The following is a 27,323-nucleotide window of genomic DNA, read 5'->3' as shown; positions in this document are numbered from 1 at the left end:
GCAGGTACTCCAGCAGCAGTGAAAATTTGAACAGTATATGGTGGCTCAAATTAGTACGTACACTACTGCAATTAGTTAGTTCTCTTTATTACAGTATGTGGAAAAACAACCTGCCTTTATAAGGGGTCATAGTGGTCACATCAGGAATCAAGAAAGCTCATTTATTGAAAATCCAAAAGTGGTACTTCCTTTGGGTAGCTCATCTGACTAAGTTAGAAATAATTTCATGAAAGCCCGTGTGCAGATTTCTGTACGACAGACTATGATTCTGGGAATTTCTGTCACTGTCACATATGTGGTTAGATGAACACATATACAGCATTTATTTTCAGACGTAGGCAACAGGAAATTCTGTATGAACCCCTAGAAATAAAACCATGTCAGTGATTCAGCAATTGCATCCTGTTTCCTCTAGAACAGAAGTTGACACCCAGCAAAGAACAGCTGATGGAAAAGCATGAGGTTTGGGTTCAAGTACCAGAAATGTTGTGAGGTAACACATTACAGCAACTATGATGTTGCTTCACATGAAAGGCAGCAACAGGTGGAATGAGCAATGTGCATTCGGAGACGTTAAAAGCGGAAGATCAAGAAATCCTTTATATGCTTCATAAGATTTATTCAACTGCAAATGATTGTGCAAAATGATTTCTTTTGTGCGTGTCTAATCGGATAAATGGAAAATTATACATTTTTCTAAACAGCTTAGAAAAAGATTTCTGTAATGAGCGAGGGCGTTTCGTGAGTTAATGAGAATTAAGCGGCATCTTAATCGAATCCACAGAGCTCTTTCATAATTATTTATCTGTCCATACCTGCACTAACTTCTGCTGTTGCACAATTTGTTAACCCACCATCTTCTGATGTAATTAGTGTACAGATAGAGATTCTTATAAATTCCAGAACACTAGATCCTCAGGTCAGATTATGCTAAAACTATGTGGGAAGAACAAGGTGATGCAATCAGATACACATGCTTAATGAAGCAGACTGACTGGATTTTGGAACAGATCTCAGTGGATGGGTAATGTCTGGGTGGGTCAGGAGTGGAGGTGCGTTTGAGTGACTGATGCTGCTGGGTATTGTTAGTGTATCTTGTGTGTGTTTAGGGTCAGGCCAAGCGGAACAAATCGCTTTAAGGTGCCCATGATGCAGTCCAAAACAACAGTCGGCCTATCGGGTTGCACATTTATCTGCACTATTTATTTATATGGCTGTGATGAAAGCGCTGGTTGTGTTCTCTGTACACGTTAAACATTCCTGTTTATAAAGGAAATGACCACTAGTTAGAAAATGTTTTGTCATTTGCTGCATTTCTAGATTTCTGAATACTTCTTACACAAGAAAACCAAGCAAGTAAACGGATAACGAAAGACTGTAACCGAAAGTTAATACAAAATATGTCAATGAATGAACACAAGACTAGCATTTCTTCTATTGTATGGAAATTAATTAGTGACATGGAGCTGGGGTGGCATGGTGGGAACTCCTAGTGCATCACAGTGCCTGTGCTAAGCATTTGAATCTGTCTCTGATTTCCTGGCATATTTTAAAGATATGCATTTCAGATGAACTGGTGACTCTACATTGCCCATATTGGGTGCGCTTGTGAGTGAAAGCGTCTCCACGATTACTCTGTGAATGAGTGGAATCCTATTAAGAGTGTTCCCGGTCTAACGCCGTATAGTTCCGGGTCACCATGGCATGCATAGAACAAACAGGTGATGAAAATGTGAATACAAACTGCCTAAAAATAGAAAACATAAGAATTCAATAACTGCTTTTTCCAAAGAGATAAGTCAGAGACCTATCAATTGGTGACATAAAGAAAACAAGTCAACTGAAATTAAACCTTACTTTACAATAATGGTTTGGACAGGACCACCCAGCTCCAGCCCACTATACACAACTTGTGTTGGAAGAGGTGAGAAACGATGCACAATGTTACATGTATGGCAATCGGTGCACTTTTGCACATGGGAGCTGCACCGAAAGCTAGGTTGTATAAAAGTTTGGGTTTGTTAACATTTAACAGTCGGTGTTCTCATTTTTTTGCACATATGGGAAGAAAGCCACCCCAGGTCCCACTACTAAACATGTAATTACCTTGATGGACCTCATGGGCCTCCCACTGAAACCGCAAGAATTCCAACAAAAATCCAGTTTTGCATGAAAAAACTAACGTGACACATCTGGATATAAATGGTCCTGCATGTTAACTGCTTGTCCTTGTCCTTATGGCAGTCCAGAGTCTAGCCTGGAACCACTGGGTCAATCCAGAAAGGGTGCACCCTAGATGGGACACCAGTCCATCGCAGAGTAGCCAAACAGACATATGCTATGTCCAATCCAGAGTCACTAATTGACCTGAACACATGGTCTTTGGAGAAAACCCACACAAAACACAGAGAGAACATGTAAACTCTACACGGACTGAGCTGGACTCAAACCTACGCCCAGCCTAAGCACTGTGAGGAAGCAAGCCTACCCCCTGCACCACTACACTCTCACTTACACTCTCTCTGTCACTCACACAGCATGGATGACTTAGAGTCACCAGTCCACCTGAACAGCATGTCTTTGGACTGTGGGGGGAAACCAGAGCACCCACACCGACACGGGAAGAACGTGCAAACTTCACACAGGCTGAGCGGCCATGGCACCCACTCCTCTCACACCACCCAGGCATTGTGAGACAGCACTCCTGCTCGCTGTGCCACAGTTGTGCCCAGAATTGTCATTCAGAAATTATTTTCACCTTCAGAAAAGCTACGGCGTGCAGAACTTAACCTCGTATAATCATAAAAATGATGGAATCTAAATATTATGATGTATCAATACATACACTTAAACATTCCATGAAAATGAATATATTTGTAAGGAAGGGAACTACAGAGCACTGCGATCTTGCACTTGCAAGGCTGCTGACTTCTGAAGGCACCTATCAAAAAGGAGGAGACATTCGGTGACACGAGACGGAGGGCCCATTTATTAGAGCTCGACCTGGGAGAGCGCTAACCTTTAGTAAGCGGAGAGCACAGCGTGCCAGATGACGAGGGTATTGCGTTTCTTTAAAAGGGGGACGGGGCGCTTTGATGTTGGAAATAAAACCCTGTCGCTCATTCTGCCTCTCAGAGCACAGAGGTGCGCGCGCGCACACACACACACACACACACACACACACACACACACACACACACGGGCTGAGGTTGGAAACTTTGGAGCATTATGTAAGTGCACAATGTTCTCTTCAGCTTTACATTTCCTAAAGGTGACAGATATACTAGCGGTATGCTCAAGGCCTTAATACACCAAGTAATTAGGGACTTTAACAACTAGACAAGCATCAGAAAACAGGTTTATCTTCTTCAGACAGCAAAATACAACTAATAGCATTACTTTGTAATTTCGTTACTGAGTTTGAAAAGGTTTTCTCTGACATCTGGGAGCTCTAACAACAGCCTGGTTCGAGAGGAAAAAAGTAAAAATCAAAACTTAAAAGACAACCATGTTCAGTAATTGGACAAAAATGCTAAACATCGCAACTGAAATTAAATTCCAATTCATGCTATTAATGTTTATGACCACTTTCGGGTTGAGACATTGACAAGTTAAGAAGTAAAATGAGAACAAATACACATATAAAACGTGTCTGTATGAATTAAATTTCTCCTTTGGGTAGGAATTTAAGACTTTCCATTTTTTTTTTTTTTTAAAACTTTCATTACATCTGCTAAAATGAATTTTAGTGGTGAAACATGAGAGCGGTTTTGCCCCGGTCTGTTTGAGAAACAATGATCTGGTTTGAAATAGGCATGAATGAAAAAGGCCTATCCCCCCCCCCCCCACAATGGGGCAGGGGGTGCAGTTACTGGGGGGCACACTGCAGGGGGGGGGGGGGGGGGGGTCAGTGCTGATGTAGTTGTCCTTTCAAAATGGCATTCAAAGCAAAACATTAAACAACAGTGCCTAGTTTGCCGCAGCGCAGTATCAAACAGTGGCGACAGAGCAAGTGGGTCAGGTCACAGGCTACACCGAAGGCCCCCTTTGCCCTCTTCTGCTGTCTGCTTAAACCTCTCATTCTCCCCAATTCCTGTTAAGAACACCTTTCAAAATATACTATGCTATGAAAGAAGCTTGTGCTGTTCTACACCAGAGTGAGGAACAAGACATTCCTACAAAATTTACAGTAAAGGCTGAAAGTGATCCATGTCAGTCATTGTCCCCAGATCGAAACCGTTTCTGTCCAGGCTGACAAGTTTAATGCAAGAATTCCGATTACACAAATTCACAAAGGAGTAGGTGCTTCTACCGGTGATATCCCATCTTTTGTTATAAAGGAGGGGGGCGCAGCGGGTTTGGCCGGGTCCTGCTGTTTGGCGGGTCTGGGGTTCGAGTCCCGCTTGGGGTGCCTTGCGATGGACTGGCGTCCCGTCCGGGGTGCGTCCCCTCCCCCTCCGGCCTTGCGCCCCGTGTTGCCGGGTTAGGCTCCGGTTCGCAGCGACCCCCCTCGGGACAAGCGGTTTCAGACAGTGTGTGTGTGTGTGTGTGTTACAGAGGAAAGATGAGTTTATGACAACACTCAGCACTTCATATTATTTTTCTTGGTCCAGTATTTGAACTTCCTCAGTGCTCAAGTACCTCTCCCTCTTTAGCGCATAACCGATGGCCAGTGACTTCAGACGCACACAATGTACTTATAAAAGATTATTTTTGAACGATGACCGGTAAAATGTGTCACGCGGGAGAGTCGGGCCGTGCCGATGGTGATGTCAGCCTCTATCTCCGTCCGCTGGGTTTGAGAGTGGCTGCTGGAGCAGTCAGCGTAGAGGAGGAGGATTCCGACAGCTCAGCAGACACTCGACCGCAAACACAAGCGATTTCTCCTTCTCATCCTGCTGCAACAAGCCCCGCACTGTTTATGCGAAGGGGAGTGAGCCATTCCCCCTTGGGGGCGCGATGAGCAAGGCGGCCGGGAATCGTCCTCGCACGCTAGCCCCGGGAATGCTGTCCCGGTGCTGACTGACGGCGACCACGATAACATGCAATTTCCCTTCGTTAAAAGACCCGTGAGGAGAGGTGGTGCAGATGGCTTTCTCCTTACCTGGGTCTGACCCGCACACCTGGCCGCCAACTCGCACAACGTCGCCGACAGGCCCATCTACCGAGTCCCAGCGAAAGCCCGGCCCGCTCTCTCTCGGGAAGGCCTGCCACAGCATGGGTCTCTTCCGCCTCGGGGCTCCCATATCCACGCCGACCGGGACTCACCGTTGCAAATACAACTAAGCCAACAGCCTCATTTAGACAGTTGATCCGTTTGGTCTTCGCATCAATACGTTCCGTATTTGTAAAATCTGGACAAACGCTCACGCCACCTGGGAATTCTATCTTGCCCGAACAGTGACGCTTTTGCCAAATGTATTTATATAATGCCATCTTGCGTCTAATTTTAGGCTTCCGCTTGGACAGGATAGCACGCATTCAGCATCGGAACAAAAAAAACGGCGACCCACCTGCGTAGAAATGCAAGTGCTGAAAAGTATGTAACCCACACTGCCCGAAAATACGTTCTAAAAATAGAGATGAGTCGGGTTAGATCAGCATTTCTCAGTTTTTTGGTCAGCAGACAAATTGGCTGTTCTAAATATTCTGTGAACCACCTACTATTACAATGCACTCCACTGGTTCTAAAAGCAATAAAAATACATTCTAATAATAGATCTGTATAAAGTATGAATTTTTGTTCCCAAAAGAAAAAAATCTTTACATCCAGCCTATAACGAACCTCTTATTTTTAACAAATGAGAATCTGCCTGAAAGGGAAAGTGCCGAAGGACTTACCCTAGAACTGTTTCAGATGTTCGCTTATTCCTTTAATTTAAAATATGCACCGGTTGTTGCCGTTACATAAAAATTTAAATTGGGTTATGCAATAGTGAAACTCGGTATGTTACCTTTCATGGAATGCTTTTCTGTTTGGCGAAGCATGGGAATCAATTTTTAGAAGTCATGCCATATACTGTATTTAAGAAGCTGCTTAATCATAACCTGATGAGCTTAGCTTCCTTGTGTACTTCCAGGGTAACATGTAGGGAGTTTTTACAAAAAGTGCGACATAGTTCTGTTGATTTTAGCATAAGTGGTACGATGGCTGCCCTCCAGGCTGTCAGTATAAATTCTTCTTGAAATGTCTCATCTGTTTCTATTTCAACATTTTTGGGTTTAATGGAGATTAGTCTGTTGGCTAAAAAGACAGGACTACAAGAATACACCATTCCTGCTGTCTGTGAGGTCCTAACCTAAGCTGCGCTGCTGAGTTTCGGAAACACGCTACCGATGCGCAGCCACGTGTCGTTCGGCGGCGCGATGTCCGCCGACCGCAGAGCGGCCGACATTTCCATCTCCGGTGGCTTTTCGGAGTCGGTCCTGCCACGACCCGAGAGCGCACGCCTGGCCAAGTACTGCCTGTAATGAGGAGAACAAGAATGACACGTGTCTCCCTAGGCTGAGGAGGGAGGGGACTCGCCCTTGGCTTCCCGTCTGGCACGCGGTCCGCACGGAGACAAAACAGCAGGAAACCTGAGCGCCGCTTCGGGGGTTTGCGGGCCCCTCCCTCGCAGCTCACACGACAGGCAAACGGTTTGTTCTTTTTTGGAAAACAGACAGTACAGCAAAGTGTGTGGCGGAACAACGCAGAGCTTTGATGGAGGTTGACATCCCAGCCGCTCATCTACATGACACGTGGCAGGAGATGGTGAAAGGACCGTGGGAGAACTTACTTTCGCCCAGGCCTCTTTTCTTTATTATGCAAAGCGGGTATAAAAGGTGAGGCAGCAGGTAGTCTAGTGGGTAAAGCTGTGGCCTTTGGACTAAGAGGTTGCAAGTTTAAATCTCAGCTGCTGCTGTAGTACCCTTGAGCAAGTTACTTACCCTGAGTTGCTCCAATTAAAAAAAAAAAAAACCCAGCTGTATAAATGGATAAACTGTTGCAGGTAGCTTAACAGTGTAAGTCGCTTTGGAGAAAACCATCAGCTAAATAAATAAAAGATGTCCCCATGAGTACAACTTAAGGAATTTTATACGCTGCTAAACGTCTTGCAGGGTTTTGGCGGTAAGGCACGATCACGCTGCACGCAGAACTGCAAGTATAAATGATTTGCGAATTTATTGCACTGCAAATCTGAGAATCATTAAGAACCCTTCGTAATCCCTAACACCATGTTATGCAAAACGGCTAACTCAATTCATAGTACCAGTGAGGTTAGGTCTTAGATTCTTTGTGTCAGCCTTACAGCAAAAGACTGGTGCACATTGAAGTATACAGTACATACTGGTTTCCCATTTACAGACATGAAAAGAAATATACTTTGCAATATTTATATAAATAGGGGGGCGTGGTGGCGCAGTGGGTTGGACTGGGTCCTGCTCTCCGGTGGGTCTGGGGTTCGAGTCCCGCTTGGGGTGCCTTGAGATGGACTGGCGTCCCGTCCTAGGTGTGTCCCTTCCCCCTCCAGCCTTATGCCCTGAGTTGCCGGGTTAGGCTCCGGCTCCCCGCGACCCCGTATGGGACAAGTGGTTTAGAAAGTGTGTGTGTGTATTTATATAAGTCCATATCATAGAAAAAATTCACATTTTGATTGTGACATACATTGACTCAAAGTATAATTATTTCTACAGGGGATAAAGATGGTGAATCACCACTCTTGAGATGCTTGCTGGGTGTGGGATTCGAGCCCAGCCCAGGGAGTGTGCAATTTCCATGTTTCTCCCCGTGTTTGCGCCCTCCCAGACGCACACGGAAGGCGTCACTGGAAAACCGGTCCCGTTCCTCCCTTCCCTTGGAATCCACGCGAGTGGTCTCCGTGGGCTGGGCTCCATTCGATGGCACATCCATCCATAATTTCTTCTATAAAATAATGCAGTGATGCAAAATTATATCAATGAGATGGCAGTATAACATGCAGTGGGTATAGTGGTTGGGGCCTTTGTACTGTATCTGAAAAGCCTTGGTTCACATCCATCCCTGCTTGTGCTCTAGTACCCTTGAGCAAAGTTCATGCCCTGAAATGCTCCAGTATAAATTACGCACCTGGATAACGGATTATTATACAAACCTAACATTATAAGTTGCTTTACACAAAAGTGTCAGATAAATAATGCTTAATAAAAAGCCTTTTCAGGTTCCTCTCTTGTAACTGGGGGACCGTAGCGACGGCCTCGCGTATCACCGCTCAACGCGCCACTGGTGGCTTCACTCCCGTTTTACCATGCAAGGCCATACGCCTGGGATGTGAGAAACTAAACAACAGGAGAACAAAAGGTGCGGTGAAGAAAAAAAAAACAGCTGTGGGAGTCTCCCACCGTCCGCACTCGACACTTTCCCGGTGGCGCGGAAGATTATTCGTGCTTTATCTTCTCAGCACAGACACATGTGACTACAGCAAGAGTATGAAGGCACCACTATATTTATAAACATACAGACGGAAACAAAGACACTGCTCCGCTTTATTGCTAGCCAAATGTGGCCCACCAACTACAATGAAAACAAAAAGAACACGTGTCAAGTGCGGAATCAAGCTCTGACACGGATGTTCTCGCAATCCATTTCAAGGTTTATTCAAAAATACATCTGAAATATTGCACGCATTTGCAGAATTTGAGAGGTGCCCTGCGTCTCCTAGTTGAAAGCCACAAAAGAGGCAGGAAAAAGTACCTTGCATAACCTGCCCTGTAAAATTCCGTATTATGTCACAATGTAAAAAAATTCAATTTGACATGTGCAGAGAAATAGTGAATTTCTGTTCATTCCACCTATGATTCCATAGCTCTGTGTTCATTTTTGCTTTTCCTTCGTTGTACTTTCTGTTTGACCAGCTGTCAGGAACAGCTGTTGTATTTCTATAGCTTCTCGCTCTGTGCATCCGTGTGTGAGAGAGAGAGAATACACACTTAAAGATCTCACTCTCTCTCTCTCACACACACACACACACACACACTTTCTGAACCGCTTGTCCCATATGGGGTTGCAGGGGAGCCGGAGCCTAATCCGGCAACACAGGGCGTAAGGCCGGAGGGGGAGGGGACACACCCCGGACAGGACGCCAGTCCATCACAAGGCACCCCAAGCGGGACTCGAACCCCAGACCCACTGGAAAGCAGGACCTGGTCCAACCCACTGCACCACTGCACCACCGTACCCCCGCGCTTAAAAGATCTGTAAGATACAAATCTCTGTCAGTGAGAATGACATTTTCCATGCCTTTTTCTTCTCTCTTCTAGTAACTTATTCTCACATGCCTTAATGAGTCAAAACAAATTGAATATCACATATAAAAAGATGCACCCTTTTTATATATCCAGATAAGAGAACGTTCATGTAAATAGTGAATAAATGAAATGCTCTTTGCTTTTATGCCTTCTTTATGTAAAGTAACCTTTTTAACGGATATGTAAATCAGGACAGCCCTGGCAGCAAGTTTATCTTTCAAGATGATTTCATGTGAATGACCGTATCAGCATAAATCAGTTTTGAATCATAAGCCATCTATTGACAAAATGATTATATCACTTTGTGAGCAGACAACACCTTGTACATACAGCCTTAGGCGCAACGTTATTTGGTACGCGTCCCGCCACTTTCCTGCGCAAAAATAGTACAAAAATATTTTGAGATCAAATATTCACATGGAAAACATCCAGATATCTCAGGAAAAACAAAGGATTTCCGTGTAATCTTAACTTTATTTAGACTGCAACGCCGTGCTTTTGTTTAGCGACGCGCTCAGCCGACCGGCCGCTAACGTGCTGTTTTCGCGGCCTTATAATGCATTCAGTTTCCTTTACCTGGTCATTGTGAGAGGCAGTCGGAACATCTTAGGATCTTACGGAGCTTGCACGTAACACCCTTCCGCACCCGTGTGCAAATCCGGCACGGAAGAGGAGACGCGCGTCTAATTCCCGAGTGGAGATGAAACGTTTGCCGCGCCGCATCCTTAACAAACGGCCACGCGAAGGCGGGACGACAGCCCGAGGAACTCGGCAAAAACACGATGACACGCCAGCCGCTTCGTCTGCATCCCGTGATTCAGTAGCTCTTCGCTGCCGTCGAGGCCGTCGTCTACAGGGACGACGGAAAGCTGACGGGTCGCCGTGTTCCATGGTCGTACTAATCACCACACCTTAACGCCGCATGTTGACGCCCACTGAGCATTTTGGGCGAAAACCCACATTAGCGGTTTCCACTTGCATCAACATTTTCCTAGGACCTGGCGGCCTAACTACTTAAATTTAGGTTTTTTCTTTTTTTTTTTTATTAAAAAAACTCTTCCCTAAATACACACACACACACACACACACACACACACACACACACATTTTGAAACAGCTTCTCTCAAGCAGGGTCACGCCAGGGCACACCCCGGACGGGACACCAGTCCATCACAAGGCGCCCCGAGCAGGACTCGAACCCCCAGACCCGCCAGAGAGCGGGACCCAGCGAAACCCGCTGCGCCATCGCACCCCCCGCTTCCCGAAGTACAGGTACCTAATAATATCGACACATCGTATTCGAGCGCTCCGCTGTTTACTAAATTAAATTTTACAACAACTCTCAGCTGGGCAAACATTTTGGAGAATATATTAATGGGAAAATTGGAAATTTTGGAACAACAATAGTGGATCGGATGAGGTCGCGAGTAAGCGTGCTATTTTGAGGTTAATACTGTAATTATATTTCATATGGAAAGTGAGGGGTAACCTGACTTTTTAAGTGCCATACCTCTGATTGTGGGCAGCGTTCAAAACTACTGTTAAGACAGCGCATTACTCAGCGTGCTGACATTCGCCGCTTTATGGTTCATCGTGTATTCAACAGGTCTCCCTTCAATGGCAAAGTGTACGCTTTTTTTTAACCGTAGCGCGCGAGCACCTCGGGCGGCAACGTTACCCGTTCTCCTTTCACATTCTGAGCAGGCGGTTTTATTTTCTTATACAAGTACAGCCGCACTCTGTGGTCAGTGAGGTCAAGCTCTAGTTTGCTGTACTGGCTATTATTGCCGCCGCTTGTTCTTTACCGCAATTGCAGTAAAGACAGTTTTTTCACGCTATGCCTTGGGAAGTGTGTATAGTGCAGTTCAATGAAGATGTGTTTTATATAGGTCCTTGACAGCAATCAATAAGAATTTCTTCTCATCCCAGGCAACAGTCGCAGCGTGGGTTGGACGTGGTTGAACGGCCCGGACTCCGGACAACGACCCCAGCTGGCTCTGTCGATACCACTTAGAGAGGCACATGGACCGGCGAGTCGCCGAGCTGGAGGGACACGCACTGAGCTGACACGTGGCCTCATCTGCGCGTCCCTGCAGTTCACTCACACCCTCAGGCTTCAAACTATGGACCACCGCATACAGTAGGCAATCGTGCTAATGTGGCCCCAGCAGGTGGGATTTGACATACGTGAACATGTACGGATCTGTGGCACGCAAATGGGAGCATATTATTTCAACGACGTAAAGATTTCGTTCTGAGGGACACTGGGGGACAATAAATCAGTTTCAGCTTTTGTCATGCCAACGGAATACACAAACAGTAGGCTGATGCTACAGTGATGACCGTTCTCACGGCACTTTATTTTAAACACAACGGTAAATGACAAATTTAAGACAAACCCCAATATATAAAACCAAAAGTGTCCGCCGTCGCATCCCCGTCCGTGGCAGTGCCAGTTATACAGTAAGTGGACATCATTCTACGGTTTTATGTTTATTAGATCAATAGACATGATGATGTGCGTTTTCATCTTAGCAAATTTTAGCTCTTAACTAGGAGGAGGAGACGGGGGACTGGAAGACACCAGGCAGAGACATCAGTGTACACTGTTGCAGAAGTTCTCGACCTGGGGTCCATATCTATGGGCTTTGGGGGGGGGGGGGGGGGTCTGTCAAGAACAGGCTTGTTTTCAAAATACCACTATATAACCAAACAACGGTTACATTTACCTGATGTTTTTCTCCAAAGCAGCTTCGGATTACCTTGATTTTACTGGAGCAGTTTATGATAAAGTACTTTATATGTATTCATTTTGCCAATGCTTTATCCAAACTAACTTACAATGTTAAGCTACCAAGAATTATTCACCCATTCACTGAGCTGGGTAATTCTTACTGTAGCAATTCAGGGTAAGTACTTTGCTCAAGGGTACAACAGCAGGTGGGGTTCGATCCCGAGTCCCGAGACAGCTGCTAGTTTACCCACTGTCTCAGATAAAATCAAAAATAAAATAACAGAAAAATATTGCTATGCTATTGCTATCGATGAGACAATTCTGCGTGAAGGCAATCAAGTTTCAGTGAAGTAAATTCAGTGCAACAGTTTCCCCAAGTTGTGTCCTTGCTAGGCTGTCACAAACGCATCTAATTAGGCACGGTGATACCGCAAGTAGCGGGTATCGATCCCCACTCAGTCTGTGCGGAGTTTGCATGTTCTCCCCGTGTCCGTGTGGGTTTCCTCCGGGTGCTCTGGTTTCCTCCCACAGTCCAAAGACACATGGTTCAGGTTCCCCCATAGCGTGTGAGTGACAGAGAGAGTGTGTTCCACTGATGTATCGATGAGTGACCTGGTGGGCTGGTAACACTACATAGTGTTCATCGGAAGTCGCTTTGGAGAAAAAGCGTCTGCTAAATGAAGTAACGTAAACGTAATTGGTGCTTTGTAATGAACCTACTGGACATTTCGGAATTTTGCTGAAAAATGGGATGATGTTTCCACGAAGCGGATTCCAGGGCGTTTCTGTTCGGACACGCCGGATACAGCCCTACAGACACCGCCAAAGGCGCAGCGTGTGCAGTCTGGAAATCACACGGGCCCACAGCGTACGATGTCTACACAGAGACGAATCTTTGTCCATTAAGCAAACCAAGATACGGAAAAACGATTAATATTCCGCTCATCTAGTTCGAAATCCCACTAAACCCATAAACGAAGCTTATCGATACATTCCTCGGAGACAAAAAAAAAAAAAAAAAAAAAAAACTGAAAAACTTTACCGAGAGCAACACATTTGCAGCGTTACGCAACACGGAGCGACAGGGCACTCCTGCCGAATACACACAGTTCATTAAGGTCACTTTATATATTTCGAGCCGCGCTGAAGAAGTGTGTGGAAATACTAAGGACTTTGCGACAGTTATCAAACTGTCAGGCTCTTTAGGGAAGATAAAATCGACTGCTCTTTTTCTGAACTTCCCGGTTCTCTCCACAGATTACACAAAATAAAATGGCTTTTTAAGCAAGCCCTTTGTTGCGTGCCTGGGGATAACGCTTCGGGCCATCGTAAAAGACATGATAGATCTTTAAACCCAACGCTTGGTGTTCAATAAACGGGAACTGACGAGATCTTCCGTACACGAAGGAGGTATGGAAGATGTACTCTAGGAGCAGACGGCATGATGACGCAGCCCGGCTGCTTTCCAGCTAGAATCAGCAAAAAAAAGAAAAAAAAAGAAAAAAAGTGGGTCTTTAAAAGTTTATACTCACATTGATGTCCAGACTGCACAGGCTGAGCGAGTCTGCATCTCTCTTCCTCTGCTTCCGCTTCTTCTGCAAAGACAAAACACAGACATAACTAAACACTGAGTCCGAGGCGCTGGGTCCACCTCGGCTCGCCTCGCTCTTAGTAATTTGTTGCCCTCCTCCTGGAACTCTGAGCCAAGCAATGTCAACATTTTCAATTGCTTTATCTAACAAAAGACAGCTAAACGCACAAGGGCTGTTTGCAAAGACACCCAGAGACACAAAGCTAATCGCCACCGATGACGTCACCTTAGAGATTTGTCTCCAGTGATGCCGTCCGCGAACAATGCAACGCCTCGGTCGAGGAAAAACCTTTGAGAAGGCAATTATAAAAATGCCGAACTCGGTGATGGGAATGATCTTGAAAGATTACATTTACGTTTATTCATCGCATTTATTCATTTGGCTGACGCCTTTTTTCCAAAGCGGCTTAAAATGTTAAGGTTACGATTATCACAGCCTTTAAAGGTATGGGTGTCATATTCTGACATGCTGATTATGAAAAAAAAAGCAAAAAAAAAAATTTAAAAAGGTGTTTTTGACTGCTTCTTCATGTCTGGTGGGACGCTGCATGTGAGGGGTGTACTCACTCTAGTAAGATTTACACTGTAATAATGTGGTCGTCATGGCAACGGGCGACCTGGAGACGGACAGCTAGGTTGCGAACCCGAGCGCGGGTTGGTTTTATTCTTTTTCCAGGTTCGAGGGGCAAGACGGGATCAAGGTCAATGACAGGCAAAAGGTCTTCGAGGCGCGAACTTCACGACGAGGGCAAGACAAACTCGATAGTCAGGAAACAGGCAAAGGCCAGGGATCAGGAGGAGAAGTCGTAGGCTCAGGATAGGGAACCCGCTGAAACCGCGAGGGCGTTTGCAAGAATCCGCGTTATCTCGCCGACACGGAGCTCCTTTTATCCCGGGTGTCATCAAGAAGTCACGGGTGTTGCCGCTCCGCTCGTTCCCGGGGGCGTGACAGCGGCGCGCCTTTTGCAATGCACCGCACACTTGCATTTAGCTCAAGACTGAAGTTTCCTCTAGAAGAGTCAACGGACATGTCCCTCCACGGGGCCTGAAAATCACAACCCCTGTGCAGCACTGAAGCGATTCTCCATTTATCCATATTCCGCGCCATTATTACAGATGGACTACAAATGGGGTGCCGAGCTACAGACGCAAAATTTGTTTTGTTTTATTCTGTCATTGAATAAAAGCCATCATTGCGATTTCAGAAGGCTGTTCAAGTTGCAAATGAAGTACAATAATTAAGACACGAAGACAAAAGAAAATCTGTACAATAAAGAGGCGAAGAATAGCTCCATTTGCTCATTTGTACCTAATTCAAAAAAGAAATTTAAATGGAAACACGTGTTTCTGCTGCTGGGTGGTCAACAAGTATCATGATTTCCGAAAAACTTGCTGGAACCACAACAAAGAGAGGTTTTGCCCAAATGCAGTTTTTATGTCCTTTGTTAGAAAGCGCTGCCTGCATTTTATGGAACGATATGCACTTATATATTCATTCATTTGATCCTGTATTTAGGATCTTTCAGCAGCACATACTTGGCTGCTGCAGATTTCTGGGTTTTAGTATTTTACACTAACTGCAGATAATTATGAGAGGGGGCGGTGGCGCAGTGGGTTTGACCGGGTCCTGCTCTCCGGTGGGTCTGGGGTTCGAATCCCGCTTGGGGTGCCTTGCGACGGACTGGCGTCCCGTCCTGGGTGTGTCCCCTCCCCCTCCAGCCTCACGCCCTGTGTTGCCGGGTTAGGCTCCGGCTCCCCGCGACCCCGTATGGGACAAGCGGTTTCAGATGGTGTGCGTGCGTGTGTGTGTGTGTGTGTGTGTGTGTCCAGATAATTATTCTCCCAAAATTAACCATAGCAAAACTTTGACAGTTATAGTTGAGACACAGAAAATTGCCTTAACAATCTTTACCTTCTGACAGAACCACAGCGAGCTGTTCACCATGACTGATCTATGCTGGAAAACAGAAGAGACCGCGCTCTCCTGCAATCCGTGACTCTGTAAAAGCTCAGATTTCTGTGCACGTTGCTGACGTAGAGCTGAAGCCAGCACTGATTGGAGGGGGAAAACAGTCACTCGTGAGCACTTCAGACACAGTCATGCAACTGCCCGAAAGCCCCCCGGCCAGTTACGCTTCTCCCTCGGCAGATCAGCGGCACAAGGGAACAAGCGCTCGACCACAAGAGGGCCTCTGGCCACAACTGACAAGTAGTGCATCGTGTACGTTTACACTGTGAGACGCTCTCCCCTAAAGTGACTTGGATTGTTAAAGCACTCGCTATGCTTTACCCATTTATATGGCTTAGTCATTTTTACTAGAGCAATTCAGGGTAAGTACCTTGTTCAAGGCTATTACGGCAGGAGGTGGGATGTACGCGTGCAACCTCCGAGTCCTTCGGCGGTGGCTGTAACCATCATGCTACCGGCTGCCCATCGTCACACATTATCCATCATACGTCGAATCTACATCGAAATCGATTTTTTTTTATGTACAGCGAAAGGGTTTAGGAAAAACACGGAGGTTCTCGGTTCTGGCTCCGTTGCGATGGAACGACCTCCCCTTCTCACTCAGAACTGCTGAAACTCTGTCTACTTTCAAGGAGGGTCTGAAAACTCACCTTTTCCAGACTCACTTTGCCCAAGATCTCCCCAGCTCATGCGTGGGGTAAAAGTTCACGCACCGTAACTCCATGATCTTCCCCAGATAGGCCTTTACGCAGCCGCTGCTCCGGCATTGTATGTCATTGTTTGTTTGTGTACCTTATTCTTAAAAAAACAAAGAAAAAAATTGGTAGGAGGTCATCAGGATTCATCTATCCTGCGTTTTGCGCACCTAACTTGATCGATGAACGTCGGACATATCGGTAAAAACTGCCGCTCGATACCCCTTATTTATTAATTATGTGTAAATCTGAACTAGTTTTATTTATTTTATTGGTTTCACAGCACAGGGTTAAAACGGCACAGAGACATACAGTAGAGGCTCAACTGCGTTTAACCTGTTGTTTCCTTTAAAAGGTGTCGTGTATTTGCTCACAGCTCCTGTGGCTTTTCTGTAAAGTTATTTTTCGCTCCTTGTTTTGCCGTCCGAGTGTTTACGACACCACGCCGCACACTTGCGCATCCTGCAGTTTATGCCTTCCCTATTTTAAGCACGCGGAAAGTAACGGCGATCCATTCAAAGCGAAACCGCGCACAGGTACAGGGCTGACTCATCAGGCACATTTCGGTTGGCGCCGTTAATTCGGAGAAAGGTCGCTCTCACACGCAGGCCGTTTCGGAGAAATCTGCAACTTGTTGCAGTGAAAGTGGCTCTTAAGTCTTCTCGGCCCACCACATCAGAGCGCAGGTGAACTAGTGCGCGACCCTTTGAGACATCCACCGAAACCCAGAAGGCGACAGCGAGACTCCTTATCGTTTGCCCCTCCTCGTTCGAATACCACAGGACGATATCGCCAACGCTCCGACCCGACACGGTAAGATGTCCGGAATGCGTTCTGGGCTCTAACCGACGGATGTCGCTCGCTCTAACCAGGGCAGGTGTTTACGGCACGCAAGAGCTCAAACACCAAGTATAACAATCGAGCTCCTTTTACAGAAATGCAACCTCTTCCAGCTGTATTCAGTGGCGGTGGTTGCAGGAAGATCACAGACCGCTCTGCTGAGTTTCCCACGTGACTTCATCGGCCACCGCTTCATCTACTCGATGTCATGATACGATCATTCTCAAACTGCACCATGGGGCTATGGGTATCAGTATATATATTATATATATAGTGATTCATATTCCTACACACACACACACACACACACACACACACACATATATATATATATATATATATATATAAAAACACACACTGAACTTTACATAGACATTAGCATTTCGAAATTTGCCAAAATATTTCAAAGCACGTGTTCTCCTCCAACCAAAATACCATGTTTACTCCTGTATAACAATACAGCTGGAAAATGTGTATTGCCACAACAGCCCTGTCTGTTTGAAACACACAGTTTTCACAGCCTTTATGCAGAGATGGTCTGCACATGGTTCCCTTCCTTCTACTAATCCAGAAATGTTATGATGGCACAAAAAAAAAAAACCACATGTCAATATGATGACTGCATTCAGGGAATATGAGATAGCTACTTAAACGTGCACAAAACTTCAGCGCAACTTCAGTAACCAGCGCATTAGTATCAAAATGCATCTTCTCCTTCCTCAGCTTCGCAAGACCAATTCCGAGGGTTAAAAAACGAGCATTGCCAAACGCAGAAGACTCGCCGGATACAGTTAATGCTACCGTTCACATGTAATGTCTCGGATGAAGACATCGATCAGTTACCCGGGAAACCAAAAGTTCTCGTCTCCCGTAAGAGACAAGCATAGCGTGACAGAGCCGCTGCACACGCATCCTTTTTTTTTTTTTTTAACCCCTCCGCTTCGGTGAGCCGGGACCGCGCCTCACTCACCCTGTGCTGAACGAAGAGACAGCAGCCCACCATCGGGACAGCGGGGGCAGATCGGCTACGTGCGGAGTCCGTCCGACACCCGGTACGCCCTGGACGGAGAAGGTACGAGCCAGCCCGGTTCGAGCGGAGCCGCGCGGGAGGACGAGGGGGCGGGCGGCGCGGGGAGGCCGGCGTGCTGCCGTCCTGCGTCCACAACAGGATGTGGAGGGGGGGGGAAGCTGCGCGGTGGCTGCGCTGCAGGTCGAGGGGCCACCGCTCTCAAACAGCCGTGCTTCTCGCCGTCCGCCGCTCGCTGCTTTGTCGCTCGCGCCGGAGGCGTTCCCCTTCGCAGGGAGCCAAGACACCGCGACTGCACATCGCACGTCGGTCACAAGAGACTCCCCAGCGCGCGGCCTGGCCCGCGCGTGACGTCTGCTTCGACATCACCTGGCAGGCTTTTCCAAACGCTCAGCTCCACGAGAAAACGTTTACGCAATTCGATTTACAAGCGATCGGAGCGTTTATCGCCGAGCGCAAGCTCGCATAAAATACGATTCTTTGCGGCTGGCACAGCTGATGGACACATTTCATATTTCGGAGACGAGACATTTTGCCGGGTTCTTGGAACAACATATTTGTTATTTCAAAACAAGGAAAGTGTGTCTTTGTATCCTGTTAAAAAATTCGGTCAAGTGTGTGAAGGCCATTCGATGCCAAAGACATAAAAAAAAACCTACAGAAATTACAATACTTTCTGTACAAATGAAGCAGTCCATTATTTACCAGAGAATAGATGTGCATAAAGCATTGGGACTACTTTCTTTCTTTGTTAGCTGTGTAACTACCAGAAAGATATATATATATTTTTTTAACATCAGAAGGCTGGAGGCAAGGAAGCCCCACCGAATCACGCTTCCTGGAAACCAAGGGACATCCGTGAGATATTTCCTGGATACGAGTCAAATGCAAATCTGCCCCGCAGAACACCTTCTTTCCAACTGAGCGTAAACCCAAGCCAGGGAAAAGTCGCGAACGCGGGCCGTTAACAGACCGTTTCTCCAAATCGAAAACTTCCTCGGTGACCTACAGAAGCACCGATGTCCCCGAAAAATCACAACTCCTCACAAGAATGTAGCAGGAGACACAACACAGGTCAATGTGTAATCTTTTAACAATGAGGTATGTGTGTGTGAGAGAGACTCTAGTAAACAATAAGAAATGAGCCAGTACCAGGACATATAAGTGGTACCAAGCTGCCTGTGCTACTTTATTTCTCACGTTCTAGTGTCCCTCTCACCGTACATCTGCGGTACGATGTCACCTCGTGCAATTTCCGTCGGGATTAATAAAGCTGGCATCTGTCTATATGTTTCACCGAATGAAACCCTTCAAAGAAAGGCTGTGGGGTATTTTTGAAGGTGTTCGGAGGGTCCTTGCGCAGTTTGGCCATTGTTCCTCATGACACCGATGAGACACTTTCCCTAAACAAACAGTACAACGCAGGATGTTATGTAACAGACGCCACTGACATTAACCGAGATTTTTTTTGGCTCTGGAAGTAACACACCACGCGGTAAGTAACACTCGATGGAAGAGCGTAAAAACGGCTCCACGGTTAAGAGCCATTTCAACTTTTAGGCCTTTCTTTATTTTCTGCCTCTTCTTTTTGCTGTTTGACTAATAATCCGCTGCACTTTGTGAATCATGACTCACTCGGCACAAAATGACACATCCCGTTTAAAGATCCATAGAATTTATATTACTTTCAAGTCTACTCTGTAGTCCAGCTGTGCATCTACTTCCCAGTGTCATAATTTTTAAACGTAATCAAAGTCAGGCCTGTAGCTGCAGAAGAACGTCTGCGTAATAAAAATGCAGGCATTAAATTATAATCTCTGACTGCCATTACCTCCAAAAGTTTAACACTGCCAGATGAAGCAAAACCTCTCCAATGGTTCAGAGATTAGGTTCAGTAAAAACCTCTGAAAAAGCAATGAGGAGTGTAAAATACTCTGTCACACCTCCACCCATCCATCCATTCATGACGCTTAAGGGTTGTGGTGGTCCAGAGGCCCGTCCTACGGGCACAGTGGAAATGTAACACTTTTTATTCTTTGATTAACTTCAAACGACGTCAGAAAACGAAACCGTTCCGCGGTTACCGGAAACAAAAAAGCACATAATTTCCATGTCCTTCTATTCTTCCAATAAGCTTGTGCAATATTCATCAGCGTCTGACAACATTTAACTTGCTTTATTACCAAAACAATCAATAAAAGCTTAATAATACGGGTAAATCATTTTATTTACGGGTTACGTTCGGTAAAATCTCGGATATAGCGCCAACAAATAAAAAGAGCTATAGGAGGTCTTATAATGACCTCTTTATTATACCTTCCACTTTGAAAGGCACTGATTTAAAACAACTGAAAATGAAAAAATACCTCGCCTCCACAAACTCCTATTCAATGCTGATTCTTGACTATTCATTCCAAAAAACATTCCTCGTCTTTTTATTGCTCACGAACGCACACGTGATCCGTAAACGCCGAGGTAGCCGTTTAAATCGAGTCGACCCTACGCTTCTCATTTGTTTGGCTCCGTTTCCACTGACAACTAATGGCTGATTGCAGAAATGCGGCTCACGTTTGTTTCACAACAGAACGGAACGGCTAAGAAAATGTCATCAAAAATATATCGGAAAACGTTTTGTTTCTTTAAAAATTCGTAACTCAGACATTTGTAAACCAGTGCAATAACGCCGCCAGGGGTCGCGTTGAGCCGGATCCTATCCCGGAGACACTGGGCGCAAGGCTGAAGGGGTGGGGGGCACACCCTGGATAGGACGCCAGTCCATTGCAAGGCCGCAACTAGGTACCCAGGCACGCAGCCGGCCGAAGGTACTGGAGCAATTGCAGGGCCGGCACATCGCTCCAGGGCACTATAGCCAGAGGCGGGGATCGAACCGGCAACCTCCGGAGCCAAAAGCAGCCGCTCCAACCATGACGTCTCGAGCCGACCCACTGTAATAACAGCCACGGTAAAAACCTGCAGTTGTTCTGTATCCGTTACAGTCCTTTACAGTTAAGGTATCGGAAGTGTCTCCACATGCTGAAGTAAACAGCTTCCACTGGTGCCTCTCTGTGGCACTCAGAAGAAAGTGCGAGCGCGCGCACACACACACACACACACACACACACACACACACACACACACACACACACACACTGGGGGGGAAACAAACGATGGCCCTCCTAAACTTACCGTTTCCAAGAAAACGAAGCAGAGCGCCGCGAGTCTGTGAAAAGCATTTTAAGACGTCTTGCTAAGCTTGGTGGAATGTAAATGTGATTTCTGTCTAAAAACAAAAATACAGCACCCATAGGTGTGTTGCTATTATACTTGCTTGACTAACACTTTATTGATAATTAAGCGAGGGGGAAAAAAGATGACTTTGGTCTCGCCTGTCACATGGTTAGATAATCACGTTAGGAGCTTCCGTGGAATCTTCTAATGGAATTACACCGTTAGTAATGTAATAATAACATACTATTTTGATCACTGATTTCACTTCCAGTACAACATGACTAGTTAAAGTCAAGCTTTAAAGAAGACCTTCCTTTCACAGCTGCATGCAGAGAACAATGTAAGGATCGGATGGGACCGCACCCCTTGAAAGAGAACAGTCGATGGAGCCAATGTTGTGATGTGGTTACTGGAAAAAACTCATATTTCTCACTATGGTATCTAGGGAAATGACTACTTATAAACCAGCGTTTGTTTCCTTTAGAACATAAATCAGATGAAAACATAATTGCTCATGTTGGCTCAATCAATAACAGGCGAGAAACGCAAGAGTGGGTTTAAAAAAAGGCTTTCCTCTTGTCTCATGTTTAGCTTTCAAACAGCCAATAAAATCGAGAAAATCTAGAAAACCAGTCTAAACTTTGAAGCAGTCCATGTACTATGGTGTATTAGTTCTATATGCTTTAAGTTTTCTGAGATAACATTTGCGTAGCAGGAGATGTAACCAATAAATACAGATGCTCATTATATAATTTGACAATTTCTGCCAGATGGTTCAAGCAACCACCTTGTTTAAAGGTGCTGTGATTTATTTCACTGTCAAATTCTTTACATTTACATTTCATTACCAGGGTGTAAGTTGATAAATGGATTATACAGAGACCTATCACAATTTATTTATTCACATCTCTTGATTGTATAACAAGTTGTAACAAAATTATTTTTAGACTGCCGCAGCTAAAATTTTATAGATGTTATACAGTACCAATTCTTTTTACACCGTGAATTAAAGAAGGGTTTTCAAACTACACAATATTTCATCGTTTTATTTTACTTTCCTGCTAAGAGAGAAAATTTAGAAGACTTGCTCCAAAATACATTTTCTTTTTACCTTATTTCATTATGTTAATGTCAAGTCAGGAGGGCCTTTCTGCTTTCGTCGTTTCGATGATTACATGCTCTGAGGGTTTAGCAGTTTAGCGACTTGGCAAACATACGGTCACCTTCACGGAGACTCGTCGCTTTTCTTTCCACACCAATATGGGTGCCTTTTTTTTTTTTCTTTACAGAATGACTTAAACAAGCAGAAAGTGGTCTACAGCTCGATTAAACAAAGAACACGATGGGAAGTCGGTCACAAGTATGGGTCACGCGGCCTGTTGTTGGTCAACCTAAATGTGGAAGAAGCAACATGAGACCCTGCGATGGTCTTCGATGGCTGCCAAATGCTTAAGCTTTTTTGTCTGCTTAAGTGTAATTACATTTTACACAGATAAAGGAAACCTCTGTGATATGTTTAAACAGCACGATTTCTTAAAATAAAAGAACTTCATGTCGTAACGTTGAAAATCCAGGGCATCTTACCACATTTTCAAAACGGGACAACGTTTAAAAATATTCATAATCCACATGGAACGCATTTCACAGTTTCTACCTGACGTGTTCTTCTGAGAACATATTCATATTAAATCTTTGCTTCTCTTTCCTGTCCACTTAGAAACAACTCGGGACGGACAAATACCGCAGGTGAAAAGCCACTCGCGGAGAGCTTTCGCGCGTCAGCTTCGTTTATTTAAAAACAATGAAGGGCAGGGACTGCATACAATAATTGAATGATTTGTTTTCCAAGGGGTCATAAGTAAATTTATTAGATTACCAGGTGCGGACACCGCGAGCAGAGTTGCCAGTCACTGAACTCGGTCCAAGATCCGCGTACAATAGGCCCCGATATCATCGGCTTCTGCTGCCAACGTAAACCAGCACCAAACAAAGTCCCCGCAACGATCTAAATCAAGCAAAGCAAAATAATAATAAAAAAAAAAAACCACACAACAATAACACAGAACACGCAATCAATCAGCAGCCTGGATTTAAAAAAAAAAAAAAAGCCAGAAATGTCGCTGGTGGCTGTGCAGCGCTGTGCCCTCTGCTGTGGGTCGCACCAGTGGGGAACCTCCAGCCTGCCCACCCAGCAGTCAGCTGGCGGAAACGCCGCGCGCCTGTTCCTGGCCGAGGCGGCTCGGCTTGCGATCGCGGATAAGCTGCCGGGAAGGTTAAAGGAGGCCATCCTATCCACGTCAGAACGGAGACCCGAGATGCGGTGCTCCGAAACACGAGGGACGCATATTTCAAAAACTTTCAAATCTCTTTAAAGTGACACTGCTATTACACCCTTGAGTACAAATTTGAAAACACACACACACACACTTTCCAAACCACTTGTCCCATACAGGGTCGCAGGGAACCACAGCCTAACCCAGCAACTCAGGGCATGAGGCTGAAGGGGGAGGGGACATACCCGGGACGGGACACCAGTCCATCACAAGGCACCCCAAGTGGGACTCAAACCTCAGACACACCGGAGAGCAGGACCCGGTCCAACCCACTGCACCACCATGCCACCGAACCCCCCCCGGGAAAAGTAACAATTAAATAGCAATTTAAAAAAAACAACAAAAAATTACACTCCACACTCTTCGCTATCATGTTCATTTCAAAATCAGCCCACAAAACAAATTACTCACAACACAAGGCTTTTCCCAGGGTTTACAGTATTTAAATGCGGTATGACTCAAGATTACTCTGGGGAATATTGTAAGGAAACGTACCGTAATGAACCCAATTTGATTATAGGTAGGAGGGACAGGCCGGGCCTTTACCGATTTCAGGGCTCACTGTTAGAAACAAACACGTGACAGCTGTCACTATGTCACAGGTAACAAGAACTTTTCAGCTCAGCATCTACGCATCTTGGGCCCAGCAGAGTACTGAAGTAGGCTACTTACTATTACTTCAACGCAAAGTGCAAAAAACGAGAGCAGGTCAAGAAGGATTCGAATTAACTGCTTAACATTCTCTTTGTCAAATCCTTCAGGGCGGACACTATATATTGAACTTGCGTGTTACTTAAACAGAGGGGGCGCAGTGGTGCAATAGGTTTGACCAGGTCCTGCTCTCCAGTGGGTCTAGGGTTCGAGTCCCGCTTGGGGTGCCTTGCGATGGACTGGCGTCCCATCCTGGGTGCATCCCCTCCCCCTCCGGCCTTGTGCCCTGTGCTGCTGGGTTAGGCTCTGGCTCCCCGCGACCCTGCCTGGGATAAGTGGTTTCGGGTGGTGTGTGTGTGTGTGTGTGTGTGTGTGTTACTCAAGCAAGGACAAATACAGAGAACAAAAGCATGCTGCAAAATGGCAAGATTATTACACAAGGATTCCAGAACAGTTGTTACATCCCTGGAGATATTTCATCATAATTTACCAAAACATTACATATTTGCAGGGAATGCAACACTATAAAAGAAGTTCCCTTCTTTTTTAAGAGTTATTAATATACAGCCATAAGGACACCAGATTGCCTAAAGTAAATGCAGATGTTTAAGTAAAGTTCTTTCGTTAATAAACACTGAGAGGCAGCGAGCTTTTAAGAGCAGAGCAGGAAGGCTCCATTTCCTGTCTGTCTAGCTGTCTTCGCAGACTTGTTCAACATGCTGTCCGGCAGCTCTTCGCTGGCCCTCCTCGTGCGGGATGCTCTGCTCTACTCGCCTTCGTCGGCCGTTTCCTCCGGCAGATTTAGCGAGAACGAGCCGAAGGCGAAGGCCTACGGACCCATCTGCCCGGCTGAAGTCCTTCGTCGTGCCGTCGTGCCTCTGTCACGTCCGCGCTCGCACCGCAATCAACGGCACCAGACAACGCCGATCGTGCACCGGACAACAATCGGAGCGCTCGCCTTTACGAGATCCCCCTCAGCCCCTTCGCTCCCGTCCCCCTTTGTGCTCGTGTCCCGATCTCCTTCGTTCCCCAGTTTCGGACCGTTCGCCTCGTCTCCCGACAGCGTCCACGGATCCCCGTTCCCACTCCGACCGCCAATCGACCGACTCTTCGCCCGTCCCCTACGACGAGAACTCGCCTGGCCCTTCGGTTCCTGCCGAACGACCCTGCGGTTGGGTCCGGCCGTCCCCACGTCCTCTGTTCCGCGTGACCATCTCCACAAGCTGGGCCAGATTTAGGTGTTCGCGGGCCCCGAAAACGGCGTCTACGCCAACTGAATTACGAGGGCCGATTGACGCGATGCACTTTAAACTACTCTAACGCTGAACTTTGTGATTGATGAAGAAGCTGAAGAAAGAAACGTTCTTAGGAAATGCCTAGAAATGCTAGAATTTTATTCTTGAATGTAATTTTGAAGCTTTAGGCGCATTAAATTTCTGCGGTAAGAAAAGATTTTTGAGCTACATGTGGCACTGCTCCCCAAGGTGCTTCCACGCGCCACGCGGGAGGCGCGACGCAAGCCGTCCGGGACGAGCAACGGCACGGACAAAACGGCAGCGTTACTCGGCGCTTCGGCCCTTTTCCCCGGGACGCTCTGGCGACGAGGCCCTCGAAACACTTCAGTTCACGTTCTAATGGCCTCTGTTGACCGCTCATTGTAGTCACCTCACGCAAAATCAAAACACGCGCACAGAGGATGTTATCGTACTTCCCTCGCCAGTCCAGACGGGGACATCTGGAGTACGAACAATGGCGATACATTCCTTACATTTTAAAAACAAGAAAAACAACAACAAAGTGGCATGCACTCAACACAAAGGCTGAGACGGGACAGAAATGCGAAGCGCCCTGCGCTGGTATGTCACAAGGTCTCAGGTAGAGGACACGAAAACAGCCGAGTCCCGTCTCTCACGGAGCGGTATTGGCTACGGTACCCCGGAGACGAGGAAGTTAGGGGACACGTCAGACGTCCAGTCCACACAGCGGTAGTAGTGACTCCCTCAGTCAAGCCAACACTCGTTTCCCCGGGATCCAACGAGAGCTACTTGCTCTGCTCACGTCATCCTTCTTAGTTCGCACCCCTCCGCAGAAAAATGAAAGCAGCGAAGCCGTTTTTGAACAAAACCGCACCGACGTCAAGCCGACTTACAGAATAACCGCGTCCGACGTACGGGAAGCGGAACGGGACGGCGCGCGGCGCCTCTCCCGGGTAACGGGGCGACACGTTCCAAACCGGGAGCCGAGAATCGGAGTACCTGCTCGGGTGTCGCCGGGGAAACTAGTCGCAGAAACAAAATTCTGTCGTTCGCGGTAATGAGCCGAATGAAGCGCTTGCTATTTTTAACCTTTGAACGGGTGTTATTTCTGAAAAAGCTACAAGACGTAAAGGACAAAAAATGAAAAGGGGACCTTCTACTGTAATGCAGCCTTAATAGCCTTCAGAGACTATTAAAGAGGGCCGCATGCAAGCAAGGAATGCGGAGAGCCCACGAGCACATCCGAACCGAGCCGGCTCTCCGAATGAAATTAATGAGGAACGGGTGGCAGAAATGAAGCACAGCAGGAGGACTCTGTTTACAGTAAATACTACTCCCTCCTAGGACCCTGCAACCTAATTACGCCCAAGCCAGCGGGGGCCTGTTGGCGTGGTAACCCAGCAGGAACCTGACTCCGGCGCTCCGGCAGCATCCCGGGTCGGTGCCGAGCCCGGTTTGACGATGCGCAGATGCCCTTCCGCCTCCGTGCTGGAGAGACGGCAGAGGGAGCCGACCGAGCGCCAGCGCCTCACGTTCGTTCGATGACAAATATGCTGCGACAATGCCAATTTGGAGCCCTGCCCGCATCTCGGAATGCTGCGTCCTTTCGGATCAGCTTCTCCTTTGTTTGTTTCCGTCTAATTTAATTTCCGTTCCACGCATCTCTAGTCGGTTCTATTGAACACCTGTTGTGAATTTTAAAAAAAAAAAAAAAAAAAAAATGAAATCAATG

General features: G+C 46.4%; 1 protein-coding gene across 4 annotated transcripts in view; it reads right to left on the bottom strand.

Moving 5' to 3' along the window:
• The window catches only part of arhgef3 (Rho guanine nucleotide exchange factor (GEF) 3), a 66,849-nt gene that overhangs the window by 23,090 nt on the left and 16,436 nt on the right, over positions 1 to 27,323 (bottom strand). For 3 of the 4 annotated variants that reach the window (XM_018725846.2, XM_018725847.2, XM_018725845.2), the window contains one exon: positions 13,534 to 13,596. In XM_018725846.2, the coding sequence (XP_018581362.1) occupies positions 13,534 to 13,596 (63 nt within the window). Of the gene's footprint in view, positions 1 to 13,533; positions 13,597 to 18,066; positions 18,453 to 27,323 lie in introns of those variants that run through there. The other variant, XM_018725849.2, reaches the window with a different exon arrangement.

The sequence above is a fragment of the Scleropages formosus genome, chromosome 22 (assembly GCF_900964775.1).
Source record: "Scleropages formosus chromosome 22, fSclFor1.1, whole genome shotgun sequence".
Taxonomy (NCBI): Eukaryota; Metazoa; Chordata; class Actinopteri; order Osteoglossiformes; family Osteoglossidae; genus Scleropages; species Scleropages formosus.
Note: the sequence above shows the minus strand (reverse complement) of the source record. Positions and strands in the feature narration are given on the sequence as shown.